The 16,525-nt window shown below is 52.3% G+C and overlaps 1 protein-coding gene across 7 annotated transcripts in view; it reads left to right on the top strand.

Annotated features, from left to right (window-relative positions):
• The window catches only part of ARSG (arylsulfatase G), a 100,996-nt gene that overhangs the window by 81,628 nt on the left and 2,843 nt on the right, over positions 1-16,525 (top strand). For all 7 annotated transcript variants that reach the window (XM_047708639.1, XM_047708642.1, XM_047708638.1 and 4 more), the window contains 3 exons: positions 4,510-4,618; positions 11,144-11,264; positions 15,580-15,670. In XM_047708639.1, coding sequence (XP_047564595.1) covers positions 4,510-4,618; positions 11,144-11,264; positions 15,580-15,670 — 321 coding nt within the window. The remainder of the gene's footprint in view (positions 1-4,509; positions 4,619-11,143; positions 11,265-15,579; positions 15,671-16,525) is intronic.

The following is a 16,525-nucleotide window of genomic DNA, read 5'->3' as shown; positions in this document are numbered from 1 at the left end:
CCAAACCTGACTGTCAGAGGGCTGAATGCAGCGTGTGAGCTGCCAGCTTGCAACTTCTGCTGTTTTTCTCCCTGTAGGTAGTTTTGTTTGTTTTTGTTTTTTTGAGCTTTTTTGGATAGCGTTTATCAGGCGCTTCCGGCAGGCACTATGCCAAAGGACCTTGCTCAGAACTTTATGTACATTATCTTTTTTTTTTTTTTTAAGATTTTATTTATTTGAGAGTGCTCCTGAGCAGGGGGGAGGGGCAGAGGGAGAGGGAGAAGCAGGCTCCCTGCTGAGCAGGGAGCCCGATGCTCAACCGCCTGAGCCACCCAGGGCCCCTATACGCACTATCTTATGTAACCCACCACCCCATGAGATAAGCACATCCATTTTTCCCCTTCACAGCTGAGGAGATCAAGTCTGAGGGAGGTTAAGAATTCTGTCCAAGTCCACACGTTGAGAAGGGAAGGGCAGCCAGACCTGGCTGATTCCAAAGGCATCCTCCTACTTCCCTCACTAAGATTTCTCGAACTCTGGTCCTCAGACCACTGGCATCCGAATCACCCAGGATCAGAGCCCCCACTCCAGACTTAACTGGGTTAGAATCTCTGGGGGCCTTTCTGGGGCTTCTCTTATACTGAGAACTTTTCGAACCTACTTCTTCACCAGGCTCCCTGTGTGACTCACTGAGGCATGGCGGGGTGTCCTTCCAGGGAAAGACGTCTCTACTCCCCAGCTTGGGGGGGGTGGGTGGGGAGTCTTCTTTGGCCTTCCCTGTCCTCAGCGCATCATGGAATGCCACTTCACTTCCGCAGCCAGGGAAGAACAAGAAAGCAAATTCATGAATCATGGGTCTGTTTATGTTTTGGTTGCTGAGGCTAAATATTTATTGCTTTAAGTAAGAGGTTCTGCCTTAATTAGAGTCATAACTAACCACAAGGGCACTAGAATGTGTTCTCACGACCATAAGACATGCATTTCTCCCTAGACAGCCAAATGTCACGAACACTTGTGATGTGCTGGTGCCACTGGTCAAAGTCTTAAATAGGTTTATTTGAACTGACGGGTAGCTTTTGAAATCAAAAAGTGTGCAGAAGTTTAATTTGAAATCAGAAAGTGCCTAGAAGTTCAATTTATGGACTTAACCATTATTCTTACTTCCTGTAACTAATAGGCTTACATTTATGATCCTACAGCATAAAGGTATAAAGGTGTGGGCAATATAAAACTTACCCTTGGGGCACCTGACTGTCTCCGTTAGTTAAATGTACGCCTTGCGCTCAGGTCATAATCTCAGGGCCCTGGGATTGAGCGCTGCATCTGATTTCCTGCTCAGCACGGAGTCTGCTTCTCCCTTTCCCCCTGTTCATTCTCTCTCTCACTCACTCTTTCACAAATAAATAAATAAAATCTTTAAAAAACCCCAAAACTTATGCTTAAAATGCATTTTAGCCACATCTAATTTTGAAATGCACTGTGTCCACTTCCTGATTTTGCCCCTCGCCCTCCTTGCCCTTGTCCTACCTGGGCACTCTCCTCATTAAGTCACCAGGAGAGCTTTAGAAGACATAAATGTCCAGGTACTATCCCAGGCAAATTAAGTCATAATTTCTGGGAAAGGAAACTTGGCTTGTGTCTTTTTTAGGAGCTCCCTTAGGGATTCTAATATGTATTCAGGAATGGGTGGGAGTCACTGTCCTAGAATAATGGGTCAGGGGCTGGCTGTGTCGTTAGACCTGGATTCAAATCCTGAGTCTGGCATTTGCTAGCTGTGTGACCTTTGGCCTATGACTTAACCTCTCTGAGCTTTAGTTTTTTCATCTGACGAATGGGGATAATCGTGCCTTGCTTGCAATGTTGTCATTAGAATTAAATGAGATAATGCAGCGAAGCGCTTAGCATTACACTTAGAGGTACTGTAACTAGGTGCTTAGGAAGGGCTTAATAAATACTGTTACTGTAATTATTACATTTAACTCAGAATGAGTTCCCAGTAGGGGGAGCAGGTATCACTGCAGAGTACTGGGGGAGCCAGGGGCAGCTATCCTGGGACTCTGCTTTATCTGGTGCAGATAAACCGAAGCAAACACTGTTAGATGTTTCTAATAATCAGACGCCATGACTCTGGGGACCCACCAAAGATGCTAGTGGAATCTTTCTAAAGTTTGTCCACCTAGCACTGCCAATGAGATACTCGAATTTACAGCAAACAATTCCACGTTGAGGGGGATTTAAGAAAAAAAAATTGTCTAAACTGAAGTGTAATTCACATACCGTGTTCTGTTAGTCTCAGGTGTACAATGTCATGATTCAACAAGGGGGATCTTTTTTATAATTGGTCACTCATCCTCTGGACTCCTTTAAGATAAAATTCTGCTATAGGAAGAGGTCTGTGGGCCTGGTTAGAATATGTGTGTCTTTCTCTTAAAGCTGGAAGCCACGATGCAAACGGCCACTGGCTGGCCAGTCCCGGCAAAACAGAGGGGATCGCTCCTCAAGTGGTCATACACAGCCATCCTCTTTCTCTTAACTCCGGAATCTTTCCATGTGGACTGTCCACTCTGTTGACCCACAGACTTTTTATAGCTGGCTGGGTTCCTCCTAATCCCTCCAGCTTTCAACCTGCTGCTGAAATAAGACAAATGTATTGAATGATATATTTTTTTTTCCCACTGAAAACCGAATTAGGAAAATGAGTTGCTTGAAAAAAAAGCAACACAAAGGTCATGGTGCACAGCAGAACCCCTGGTGGTGAAGGTCAGTTAGCAAAAGCATTAAGGAGGTGCTAGTGCGTCCTTCTGGAAACATGCTGGAGGCAGAGACCCAGCCCTGGTGCCCGAGCCCATGGCTGTGCCCGCCCTGAGCTCCTGCCCTCCACATGACTGTCCTCGCAATCCTTGCATGAAGAAAGAAGCATGGCTTGCCTCTTCCAACTGGGGGCTTAACTTGTCCTTTGCATCTGACCTCAGAGATGAAGCGAGTCTATTTGAATTTTGTGGAGCGTGGATATGCAAATACACAGTCCTCCTATTTTCAACGATCTGTCCCCCGACCCAAGCTTCCATACAGATGTCCCTCCCCGGGCTGGGGGTGGAATTATCTGCAGGGCCCTAGCACGTACGATCGGGGATGCTTCCTCTCTGCTCTTTGGCCTTGAGCTGCAGCATGAGTTATGCATTCCAGAGCCACGTGGGAGTGCAGTTCAGGCTCGCTTCAGCTCTGGATTCCCTGTTCCATGTGCGTGAAAAATGGAGAGTGGGCTCTGTACGTCTTTATGGGGGGGGCGGCTCTCGATGAAGAGCCGCGCGCTTCGCATTCATCCTGCCGCTTGGTTTCGAGAGTCCCACACCCCGAGCATAAACAGCCCTGTAGACGTGAATTGTTTTATGTTTGTTTCTTACTTCAACACTTGGGGGACTCCAACGCTGGTTATGAGAAAATCCCAAGAATGCCGAGCATTTCCGGTGGGGTGTGCTGGGCCAGGGACTTCAAAGGTTCTGTGTGCAGCGGAGTGAGTGCAGAGCTACAGACGCCTCGGTCTTGTAGCCCCCTCCTGCCCATCATCACTGCTTTCCTCTCTGCGTCCGCCAAACATGGGGAAGTTGCATGACCTCGGTATGTGTGAGCCACATACGGCGTTTGCCTTGGAAGGACTTTCCACACGCTAACTTTGTGGAATCCTTGGCTCAACTAGGACGAGGGTGGGGTGTGTGTGGGAGTGGTGGGGATGGTCATGGTTAATTCAATGCTACATGAATTCAGGATGTTTCCATAAAACATGACCTCATCTCTTCCAGCCCGCTGGTCATCATCATACCAGTGGTCACTTTTGACTTCGTGGTTACGAAAATAATTCCTTTAGTTACCAAAGTGGAAATTCATAGATTGCACATAGAGTGTTCTTACCCCACCCAGCACCCACCCCCCAAGAGGCAAGAGGTCGCAGCTATTACTAATGTTGTCTCCATAACATGAGAACGATTCATTAACTCAAGGAAAAACAAAGTGAAGTGAAGTAAACCGAAATACAACAATAAAATCCAGGCCAAATCAGTTGTTGGGCGTTGATCAGATCAGATAGCTGAGGGAGTGTCAGCCTTCCTTTCTTTTCAAGTAATTGTCTTTCTTTTAAAAAATCCTAAACAGTCACATGATGATCAGTAGGGAGAAACGTCATTTTTATTCAACCTGTTTGTTAAATATGTACCGTGTCCTTGGGAGTGTGAGACTGGTGGAGTCTCATGATGGGGAGACACACCGTCAGCAAGTCAATGAGCTAACCAGACAATTTATTAGAATTGTCCTGAAGAAAATAAAGGGATGGGGTTCAATAGAGAGTGACAGAAGCGACCGTGTACCTACGTTGAGTCCAGGACAGCAAAAGCAGAGTGGAGATGTGAGCTAGAGGAGTAAAAAGAGCTGGTTAGAAAACAAGTCCTTCGTTTGCGGGAGTGATCCAAAACTCTCAGGGGGCCTTTAGGGAAGGACCATGGTCCTAGAGAACCAACTGTCTGTGTCCCGTCACAGGGGGAAGTCCGGCCAAGCAGACCACCTGGGAAGGAGGGCACCGGGTCCCCGCTCTGGCTTACTGGCCCGGCACAGTCCCCGCCAATGTTACCAGCACCGCCTTGTTAAGGTAAGAGAGCCGAACTCTCTTGAGATGTTGGGATGTGGCAAGAAAATCACGGACCGACGTTGAGCAGAGAGGCCGCCTTGGCCACGTGCCTTGGGCAGATGCTCCCAGGTACCCCCAGAGCTCTGAGGGCAGCTCCGATCTCCCTGTAGGCAATCCCAGGTGCTAGGGAGAGCAGCAGTGGCTCTTTTGGAGCCGTCCTCTGGAGATCACGATGGAGTGAAAAGGGGACTGGGTGGGTTTCGTGGCTGTGACGCCGAGCCAGGGTGGTAGTGTCTGCTGTTGCAGCAGCATCTGTCCTTTGGGTCTGGGCTCAGCGGAAGGGAGGGAGTAGACCGTTGAAGCCATTCCGTTCTCAGGGGGGTAGGGCAGGTGGCCTTAGGGGGCCCGTGTGAAGCCAGCACATCACTAGCCATGGCGGGGGCTCTGTGTCCACCTGTCCTGGAGGAGAGGGAGAAGGAGGTGAGGCCATTCCTCCCTCCGGGAGTGAAGCTTCTCCAGTGAGGTGAGTTCACGGGCTGCTCCCTTTAGCAGAAGGATGACCGTGAACGTGCGTGTCTCCCACCCTCACCCTCACCTCCTGATGAAGGCAGACCCTGGAGGCCAGGTCTCTGGCGCGGCCCGCAGCTGTGCTGTGCCATCCCGAGAGCCGTTGCCTGCAGCTCTCTGTAACCGACACTTATGATGGGAAGTTGTCACTCATTCGGATGGGGACTTCCTCTCTGTGGTTCTGCTCTGTATTCGCTGACAAGGGGGCCTGGGTGCTGCTCATGTGCTCAGAGCTTTGCGTCTGGTTAGAGACAGATGTGCGAGGCTCTTCCCTCAGCCGAATGTGTTGTGGCCTGAAGAACACAGCCTCGCAGAGGAAAACAAGCTTCTTGGGCTCCTTGCAGCATCCCCGGACCTGGTGGGGCCTGAGGAGAAAGACTGAAGCCTAGGGGAAAGCAAGGGGTGGGGGGAGGACTGAGGTATTTAAATCCTTGTTAAATCCCAAGGGGTGGGGGGGAGGGGGGAGGCGCCATCCCTGGCAGCCTGGGGGCCCCCAGGACTCCAGGTGAGCCCTGTACAGTATAATCAGGAGGGGGCAGCGTGCTGTTGGGGGCGAGGGGGGAGCAGGTGTGACAACAACAGCGCGGGCTGCAGTCTGTGATGTCAGGCCGGCCGGGACGAGGGCCAGAAGAGCTGCTTTTTATGGGGCTGACTTGGTGCATTCGGGCCAAGCGTTCACAGGCTGGGCTGCACATGCACGAGTCACTGGGCAGTCTCTCAAGTCCCATCGCTGAAAACCAGGCACGTGCTTCTCATCTGAGAAGGGTGTTTGCACCTAGGGTCAGCCACAGCACCGTGAAACCATCGTCCCTCGCATTAATGATTCAAGGCCTCAGAAGGGACAGCCGACTTTGGGAGTGGTTTGGTTGACTGAAAAAAGCCAGTCTTGGCACAAGATAGTATTTGTCTGGGGACTCCGGAGTTTTAAGCAGGACAAGATTGATAAGGCCCCATCAGCTCCCTGCAGGATATTTTGGGGGGTTAAAGTTGGCCTAGTTGCAGCCAGAGAGTTTGTCCCCATAGCATCACCCCCTTGCTGTTTCCCCACCTGAATCCATCCGTGAAAGCCGACTTGGGTGGAGTGTCCTTCCTGCCAGGGCTGGCCCCCGTGGCTCTCGTCCGTGACTCCTTCAGGGTCCGCTCTAAGGAGAAGAGCCTCACGATCCGTCTTCAAGAAACTGATGAGAATACTTCATGTCCTTGGGCGCCGGGCCAGGCTCTCGCTCCCAGAGCGCTTAGCACCTGGGCTACTACCAGATTCCTCGAGGGGATACAGAGCTTCTTCCACAACAGAGAGAACTCCACAGAGCCATCGAGAGCTAAGGCCAGAGTTCCTTAATGCCTCGGTTCTGGTGGCCCGGAGCTGTGATGGGGAGAGACAGGTTGATCTGAACACTCATGAATACAGAGAGCAAAACGTGTGTTGGGGCAGGGGGCACAGGAAGAGGGGTCCACGCTTACTCCATTGGTTCCCATTCAGAGACACTGTGAATGTTCCATTGCATACCCATGTGACGTAACGAGGTCAAAGAAAGGTCTCACACATGTCCTAAACCCCAAAGCCCAGTGACACAATTACAGAGTGAGGGGAATTCCTTTACTCAACAAATATTTATGGTTGGGTCCAGCTGTGGGCCAAGCATTGCTCTAGGGACCAGGGATGAAGCAGTGAGCAAATCAGACAGAAAGTTCCTGATGGTTAGGAGCTAACCTACCCTCGGGAGGCCAGGGCTTTGGCAGCATCCATAAAAAGGGCCTGGTGGTTTGAACCTCAGACTCTAAGGCGGGACAGCTCAAGCCTGGCACTGTTGACATTTTGAGCAGGATCTTTCTCTGCTTGGGGGTGGTGGGGGGGGGGACTGTCTTTTGCACTGTAGGAGGTTGAGCCGTGTCCCTGGCCTGTACCTGTTAGATGCCAGTGGCCCCTCCATCCCCAGCTGTGACCATCAAAACGCCTCTAGGCAGCACCAGATATGCCGGGGAGGACAGACTCGGGCCGGCTGAGCGCCAGATACAAAGAGGCGAAGCCTGTGCTCTGCATCTCTGAGCCAGAAGCCTGCTGTCTCTGTTCAGAACAGAGCATCAGAGATTCCTGTGCCGCGTATAAGGTGACCAGATCTCCTTTGGAAAAACAGCTAAAGGTGCCATTGAGGCATGAGAGCAGGTAGCCCCTCTTGGGTTACCTGCAATGCCGTCAGTTGTGTGGAAGGGTGATTGGCCTGCTACTGCCCTGTCCCGAGGCCCAGTCCGGGAGGCCCGAAGTCGAAGCCCTGAGAAGACCACGTTCGCATCAGCGTGCTGTGGTTTAGATGTCACCACGAGGGCAAGGTCTAGCCACACACTTCCTTTCAGAGTACCCCCCACTTCCCGTGGGCAATGGGTGGTGGAGCTTGGGGAGGGAGGGGGGCTCCTTGCACCCACCCCTGCCCCAAGCCTTGCTTTGCTAGGGAACGATGTGTGTGCTTTGTGGTGGGGGCTTCTGACACTCGGGGACGCCTGTGTTGCCTGGAAGCAGTGCTGTGGGGTTCTGCTGGCCTCTAAGGGGGACCTGAGGCAGGAGCCTGGGGGAAACTGCAGCTTCTCCACTGTTCGCAGAGGGGCTCAGGCCAAGAAGGGGTGCGTTCCTACTATTCCCAGGGCTCAGCCAAAGGATGTACAACAGGAAGAAACTTAGAACGAAATGCTAAAAAGGAGCTGCTCCCATGTCCTAGGGACAGTTCCCACTCTCCTGCGACCTGGAGGAAGTTCTGCTGTCCCCTCCTCTCTGTTCAGGCTCAAGTACCCCCCAATCCTTCCCCTGGCAACCGCCTTGCCCTTCCCACTTCCCATCTTCAGATCACACCGCCTTTCCCCAGATATAATGTCCCAGCTTCTAGGAAACGCTTCCCTTCCCAGCCCTTCTGCCATGGATGTGCTCCCCCAAGGACGGCCCAGCATGGCCCGTCCCCAGTTCCCATTGATACATGTCATTTGGGGCTGCTGGGCCGCCTACCGAGCTCCGGACAGCCCGTGTGCTCAGCCAGCCAGACCCCACGGCACCTTCCCCATCGCAGGGTCTCCGCGCCCAGGTTCCTGTGACAACACCGTGGAGAGGAGCACAAGGACACACACTCCCTCTGAACAACTTTCTGTGCGCGGCCTGGCTGCAGCCATATTAAGAAGGAGAGAAGCCATTTTTCTCTGGGCAGCAGAACCCCCGCCTGCTCTGACGGCAGCATCTTCTGTCACTGTGCGGAGAAACCGCAGGCCCAGGGAAGCGACCGCAGGCCCAGGGAAGCGGGGTTTCCTACCTCCGGAAGCCACGACCGACTTGTCCCTGGGGCTAGGGTGGGGGCGGGGGGCCCACGGCCAGGCCCATGAGATTTATAGGGATGCAAGAGATTTTTAGTTTCTTCTAAAATCGGAGAAGAAAGAACTTTTAGGTTGAAGAAAATGATTTAATATGCATTATTTCTCTATGCATCTTTCTGTCAACCCAGTTGTGAAATGGAATTTTTAATATTTTGTATGGAAGATAGGACCCACAAAGAGCCCATAAAAGGCAGAATGTGGCCTTGCCCAAAGCTTCCATCCCAAGTATCATCAGCCACAGAAACTTGAAAATGTATGTTCTGGAGGTTTTTTGTTTTTTGTTGTTTTTGGTGGTGTTGTCTCTTTCTTGAAGGTTTTAAAGACTCTCAGGACCAGTTTCTTGGATGAGGTTTAAGCTTGGGAGCAGCTAGGCTCCCTTTGGTGGCCTCCGTAGAACCAACATTTTCTCCGAGCTCACACCTCGGCTGGGGACCAGGATGGCACCGGGACCACGTGTGCCCAAGAGCCCCCTCTTCCAGGCCTAACCTCAGGGGCTTGGCTTCCTCCAGGACAGAAGGAAAGACTGGGTGACATCCTGGGCTTGGCAATCAGTGCTGGATTGGCAAGTCATCAGAGATGTTGATGATTTTCTCGTGGGCCAAGGTTTTCTTTGTACTCTGGGTAGACAGGGTACCTCTGAGACCCTGACCAATTCTGAGATGCTAGGTCCCAGTAGCATTGGACTTCATGCTTTGATCCATTAGAAGATGTGAAGCCTCCTGATACTGGGGAGAAAACGTTAAGGCAAAAAGAGAAAGTATGCTCTAGGTTCCAAAAGAGCACAGATCCTGTTTTCCTTGCACACGGATGTGACCCGTCTATGACGCCAGACTCTCTTAGGGGTGCAATTTAGAGAGAAAGCTCGAACCAACAGCCCCCGGCCACCGTGGCCTTCTCGGACTGCACTGCAGGGCTGTGCGCTGCCCAATTTGTCCCAGGATCCTTGGACTCTGGACAGGCTTCTGGACTGTGCTGGACCCTGTTAGTGCTTACTCAGTACTCCTTGACATGGCCTGTGTGGGATGCCAGCTCCTGGACCAAATATCTCCAGAGACAAGCCACCAGCTGTGTGGACCATGAAAGCTGAAGGCAAACCAGAAACATTCTGTGCCATCGTCCAGGGAGAGATTCTGCCCTGGGGGTATGGGGAGAGCAGAAGTATGCCTGAAGCTCGGGGCTGTGCCCAGCCTCAGGCAAACCAGGGCCTCTCTGTGGCTGGGGTGGAGGGAGGCTTACCTTGGCCCTGCCTCCGTGACTGCCTCGCAGCCCACTGACTCATTTGGCCTGGCCCTTGGATAGAAACAGCCTTGTTGAAAGGACAGTGCATTCGTTTACACTGGAGAGTTTTTTTCCTGACAAAGCACAGCAAGCTGGCAGGAGATGGGCCCTAGAACAGAGTAAAATTTATGTACCACATGACTTAAAAAAATCACATTAACAAAATCCACCAAAATGGTAACAGTGGCTAGCTTTGGGTAATGCACTATTTGTGCATTGTTCTCTCTTTTATATTTCTACATGTTCTATATATTTTTTCTCCTACCGTAAACATCTACTATTTTGTAATGGGGAAAAAGTAACTGAAATAAAGGGGTGGACTGTTTCATGTACCACGGTATTTTAAACAAAGACTGAATATTTGTGACACAGAGACCCAGGGAAGAAATAATGAAGTGTACCTTCTCTAGCAGGTACCTGTCACACACTGTCCCCTCTCAGCTAGTGACTGTGGCTTAGCTGGTAACAGGTAGAACCCCTTTGTTCTTAGGTCCATAGGAATGCTCTTGTGAACAGTTTTTATTTTTATTTTGTTTTTTTAAAATATCCTTTTTAAAGAAAAACAAGATTTTATTTATTTGACAGAGAGAAACAGCAAGAGAGGGGACACAAGCAGGGGGAGTGGGAGAGGGAGAAGCAGGCTTCCCACTGAGCCTGATGGGCTTGATTCCAGGACCTGGGATCATGACCTGAGATGAAGGCAGGCGAGTAACAACTGAGCCACCCAGGTGCCCCATTTTGATTTTTTTTAACAGATTTTATTTATTTAGTTGAGAAAGAGAGAGCACAAGAGGGAGGAGGGGCAGAGGGAGAGGGAGAAGGTGACTCCCCCCTGAGCAGGGAGCCCAACCGAGGGCCTTGATCCCAGGACCCTGGGATCATGACCCTAAGATGAAGGCAGAGACATAGCTGACTGAGCCACGCAGGTGTCCCCCTTGTGAATAATTATAACACAAGCACCCTGTGAGCCCATTCAGAGGTCTTCTACATGCCTTCTCTGTGTGTCTTATCCACACAAAACCCCATGAGGTAGGCACTATTATCATCATGCCCATTTTAAAGAATAGAAAATTGAGGCATTGAGAAGCCAGATAGATCCAACCTTGGGATTTGAGGCCAGGTAACTTTCAGCCACAGGGCTTGAGTGTGAAACCACTGTGCCATTCTTCCTCTTCAGGAAGCAGAAATCCAGGTGGAACCTAAAGAAAGGAGAGGCAGGCCGGTGGGGGCGGGCTGTGAGGGAGAATGTCAGTGGTCAGTCTGGGCTGGCTTAGGTGGGCCTTGACCACAGGGTGGCCAGGGAGAGAATCTGGAAATAGCGGGGGCGATGCTGTCTTGTTCTTCCTGCAGTGTGCTGGACATCTTCCCCACTGTGGTATCTCTGGCCGGGGCCAGCCTGCCCAAGGACCGGCACTTTGATGGTTTGGATGCCTCCGAGGTGCTCTTTGGCTGGTTGCAGACTGGGCATAGGGTAAGTGGAGGAGGTGTGTGCTCTGCTTGGGCTTTTCAGGGGATCAGCCTGCTGCCTCTCATCCAGGGCCACCTTTGTGTGAAGAGAACCATCCGGGGATGATACATGGAGGTGGCTGCGCCAGACCTAGTTTGAGAAGGCCTGGTGGATGATGTCTTTGAGACAAACCTCTCTTTCCACTCCCCTCCCCTCTTCCCCTGCAGTCAATCCAGTTTGCCAATCCAGACTTATATTTAAATTTGGCTTAGAGCTGGTATACAGGGGAGCTGATTCCCGATAACAGGATTTTTTCATAATTACTGAGTTTTCTGACATCGTAAGCACCTGGCACTTTTTTGTGGGAGGAGATGGCTGAGTAGTGAGAGTGACTTGTGTATCATGGGGCTCCCCCCCCAAAATGGAACTTTCTGGAAGGCAAGGATCTCACCAAGAATTCTCAATGCACCTCGAAGTGCCTGGCCCCTAGCCAGCATGGAGTCAACGTGGATCTAATGAGTAAATGAATGCAGACACCTGAATGAAACAGCTCTTGGAAGGCAGGGCCAATGAACGCTTTATGCCCCCACCTTTCCCCCTGGCTCCCGGAGGCCCCGGCCTGTGACTGTAGCCCCTGCACCCCAGGGTCCCCTCCTCATGTGTGCTGAGGCTTTCAGAGGCAGTGACAGGAAGTGTCGGGCCCGATGGCCTTTCCATGTCATTTCCGTGTGTTTTCCTTTCACCCAAAGGAAGAGGAAGTGGGCGGAGGGAGCCCCAAACCCCTTTGTAGGGCCCGGCAAGCACATGGCTTCTCAGTTCAGGACCGACACATCAAAGGGTCTATTTGTGTCTTTACTGAGGATCACATGGGAGTGACTCAAATGCTGCTCAGATGTGCAGTGACCGTCACCAAAGCCGCCCCCGTACCTCAACCGTCCCTGGGCAGGCCAGCACTCTGGCCCCAAGAGGGGCCCCCCGTGCTTCTGTGAGCATTCATGCGGTTTCTGGGGTTTGTCAGTCATGCCCTCTGAAGAAGTATGGCTTCTTCTGCAATAAGGAATCTTCTAGAGCTGCTGATCCATTCAGGCTGAGTCCTGCTGAGACTCAGCGAAGCAGCAGGAAGATGGTTTCCGCCTTCAGGCTGGAGGTTTGCAGTATGTGACCCTGGGGGCTTATGGAAGACGTCAGTGGAGAGGTGCTCCTGAGTGTTTATTAGGCGGCTACTAATAGAATGATTGGGGTCACCAGGAAGTGCTTCAAGGACTCTGGGCTCCTTGACGTGCTCGGTCTGCCTGTGGAAGCCAGCTCCTTCGCACTCACTTCCGTTCTCAGACGCGAGAGCGCTCACTCTCCCTCCAGTTGTGCGGAGTCACCTAGGCCCAGGCTCGGGGCCTCTCTCTTGCTGGGCTAGTGCCTGGCTGGGGGTGTGTGTGTGAGGGGTGGTTGGGGGGGCCCAGGAACCAGGTGGGAAGACGAGACCCACGCCGCAGTACTGTTGGGGGTTTTTGTGGGGACAGAGGATGTGTGGGGACGCTCCCTGACCACACCCCGGGGCCCAGGAGGAAACAGCACTCAGGGCTCACCGGAAGCCTCTGATGGAATCTTCAAGAGCAAAAGCGCTTGGGTGCTGGTACCTTTGGGCCACACCCCGCCTCCCCAGCACCAGATGCCCGCAGTGTTTGTGAAGACGCTGGAGATAAGAATATTTGGAGTTTGAGGACAGCACAGGTGATCGCTGGCCCTGGATCAGGTCTTTTCTGGTCACCTGCTGGAAAGACTAGAGTAAATCGTCTTGAATTTGCTGAAAGAGAGGCCAGGAGGTGCAGGGAGTGACCGCACAGCTTTACAACCATAAGCAGATGTGTATAGGCACCTTCGGGACTCCCCGTGGATTTTTTAAGCAGCATACTGTGTGTCCACACTGTGACGGGTCCTGGGCTTACAAGGGTTCCAGCATGGCGTGGTTTAGAAAACCAATCCAGGTTCAAGAAGCTCAAAGTAACTCCTAGATGATCATCTCAAAAACAGCATGCAAATACGGCTCGGTAGTGGGGTTCTTCCCTATTTTGCAAATGAAGTAACCGCAAGCTGAAGAGCTCAAGCCACCTAGAGCCACAGGCCCACGGGTGACCTCCCTGGCCGATGTGGAGGGATTTAAAGGCAAATCATGGGCTGCTGGGTTTTCCCAAAGGGACATGGGGGTGTGTTTAAAACCCGTAGCGGCTACCAGCAGCCTGCGCGGTCTTGCACCTGGTCTGCATCTGGGCACTGAGGGCAACCACTGGGAGGGGTGGAGAGCCTGACTGGGGAGGCTGCCCCGGGTATCCCGCTTTCGTGTTTGCCCGGATGGAAGCATGCAAGGTTGTCACGTCCCCAGGGGTCGAGTCCTCCAGCAGCTCTAGGTCACCACCAAGTCCACAGATTGTCAGCAAAGGGAAGGCTTCTTTAATGGCTCTGCATCTGCCAGTCCAAACCGGTCTGGGGCTGCTGTGGGTCCTGAAAGACGTGGCACCTTCCAGGAGGCCATCCGTCCAGGAGCTGGGCGCTGGGTTGCAAGGCTTGGGAAGTGGCATCACTTCTCTTAGGGAGGCCCCTAGTGGTGGCAGCTGCCCTGACGGGTGGCTGGCCCCTTCTGGAGCAGGGCTTTGCAGCCCCACCTGCACATGTGTGCATGCGTGTGTGCGCGCGTGTGTGCGCGTGTACCACAAACCCCCGGACCTCTAGGGCCAGAGGAGATGCTCGCCTGCTTAAAACAAAATGGAACAAAGCGAACAGGTAAGGAAGGCGGGGAAGACGGTGCAGCAGGGTTGCAGAAGATAAAGTTATCTTTGAAATTCAGACCCAGTGTCCCCAGAAAGGACCAGTCTTCAGCGGTGATTCATGTGTAAATTTGCCAGCCTTCTTCCTCTGTTGATAGAAACAAGAACGCCCTGGCCAGTCTGCACGAAGGAAAACAAAACCCATCCCTGTTTCGGAGCGGGAGCCAACCTGAAGTTTTGCTTCCTCTTCCTTTTGGATTTTGGAAGTTGCCTCTGGTAACGCGGCATAAATATCCTGGACGTGGCAGCCCACCCTGACGGAATTTCTGTGACTGAGACTCAAATCATGGTCACGATTTGAACCAGAGGAGCGCGACTCCCACCTCCTGGATGTCTGAGTACGTCTTAGGTCGTTTTTCCAGTCCCCCACTTCCTGCCTTCTCCAGGAGGAAACCGAACGGCCTCCTGCGGTGACGGGCTTGGCTTCCTGCGGGTCTGGCAGGAGAGTGGGTTTTGAGTTACGACTTCTTTTCCTGTTTGGAAGGAGCCTGCTGTCATCACGCTGGCTGGGGACCTTGCGGGGACTGTCACGAGAGCATAGCACGGAAGCTGCAGGTGTGGGAGGAGCCCCGCCCTCCGCGGCATCCTCTCGGAGCCGGGAAACTTGGGGGGACAGCTGTTTACTGCTCCAACAGATGTTTCTCATTTTTTTTTTTTTTTTTAGCCCCATGGAAACTTTGAATCATGTAAGCGCCTTTCCAGTGATATATATCGGTCGTGGTTCATCCCAGGGCGGCCTCCCGCTTGCAGCCCAAACCCACCAACTGACCAAGGACACCGGTCATTTATTTTCTACCAAATCCTGCCCTTGGCAAAGCCTGAGTTAGGTGTGTTTCTGCTCTATAGGGTGATTCTTTCGTCCATGGCCTGATGAGGGAGGATTTCCTCAGTCCGAGTGTTAGGGTTGAGTCAAAGGTGAGGACATCCACGTTAGGCTGTGCTCACTTCTGGAGAAACCATGCCTCTCAAGGATGACTTCTCAGGCCACCCTTACTCGAGGGAGAGCCCGAAAGTCAGCGGGATGCCAAAGAAGCTGTTCTTCCAAGGAGATCTAAGGAACACCTGTGCCAGAGTCCCTGGGAAGATCTGGGAGATGGGCAGATCCCCAGGCCCCAGCGTGAACTTGAGGGCTGGGGTCCCGGCAGGTGGGTGACCGGCGCGGTCACATGGGGTCCCCTGCACTTAGGACAGCCCTGCAGCCGGTTTCAAGAGCTGATGCTGTGCCCTCTTGACATTCTTTGGCTTTCTCTCACTTCGATTTTGCCCCGGACCCTGTGCATTCTGCAGGAATCGGACGCGAGCAACAGCCCACTCTGATTTAATTAACTGGCCAGATAGCTACTTCAGGGAGGCCTCCCAAGGGGGGTTGGCTGGTGTGGCCCACAGGCCAGGGTTGGTCAGCATTTGGGGCCATGTTGGAGTGGGGGTGGTGGGCTGGGCACCAGATCGGAGAAAGGAATGCTTTCCGGGGCGTCACCAGCATGGCTGTCTGGTTAGGAAGTCCTACTTCTCTTCCTCAGGTACTTTTCCATCCCAACAGTGGGGCGGCTGGAGAGTACGGAGCCCTTCAAACGGTCCGCCTGGGGCGCTACAAGGCCTTCTACATCAGCGGTGAGTCAGGTGTCCCCTGCCCAGATCTTCCCGGAGGCCTCCAGGAGTGGGTGGGGGCTGGCTGCCTACAGGGAGCTCTCTGCGCCCAAGGCACCCACACCCCCTGCCCCAGCACAGGCCCTCTGCCCCCACGAACGGGAAAACAAGGTCTTTCTGCCATTGGCTGACGTTTCCAGCAAGCTCGGAGCCGGTCAGCACACTTAACACGGTTCCTTTCCCCTGAAGAACGTTTCATTCCATTGTTCGGCTTTAAATGCTAGTTTGGCTGAACATGAAATGGGAGCTTAGGGATATTTTAAAGTGTAATTTACTGGACAATGGACTGTTTCAGAAAATAGACTTGAGAGGTTGAGTTAGCAAACCGACAGAGGTCTCTGCATCGTGGTTCATTAGCCGACCATCTTAAATGTACGTTGTAGAAATGTGATACTGGGTCCGTTTGGTTCTCAGAATCTTCTAATGGCTTCTTGCTGCCCCTTGAGTTCAGGCTCCTTCCAGCCTGGGTCCTCACACACCTTTCTAGGGTCAGTTCTCCAAGAGCAATGGCCTTCGTCCTTGGCCTCATATCAAAACCTCTTTCAGTGGCTAGGGCCTCCCATCAAATTCTAGTACCCCGGTCAGGTCATAAAACTTCCTCTCATCTTCCCGGGTGGGTACAGTTTGGGGAACCTCTGATCACGATCATGTTCTGCCTTGTATGCCAATCATTTGGGTCCATGTTTTATTTCCCCTAATAGTTTTGAGCTTTGTAAGATATTTCATTTATGTTGTCTTTAAGTGCTCAGCACAGCGCCTCATACCTCGCAGGGACCCTAACATTTTTCTTTCAGTGAATGAAAAACAAAAAAAAAATAA

This window comes from Lutra lutra, chromosome 16 (assembly GCF_902655055.1).
Source record: "Lutra lutra chromosome 16, mLutLut1.2, whole genome shotgun sequence".
Classification (NCBI taxonomy): Eukaryota; Metazoa; Chordata; class Mammalia; order Carnivora; family Mustelidae; genus Lutra; species Lutra lutra.
This window is presented reverse-complemented; position numbering and strand designations above follow the sequence as displayed.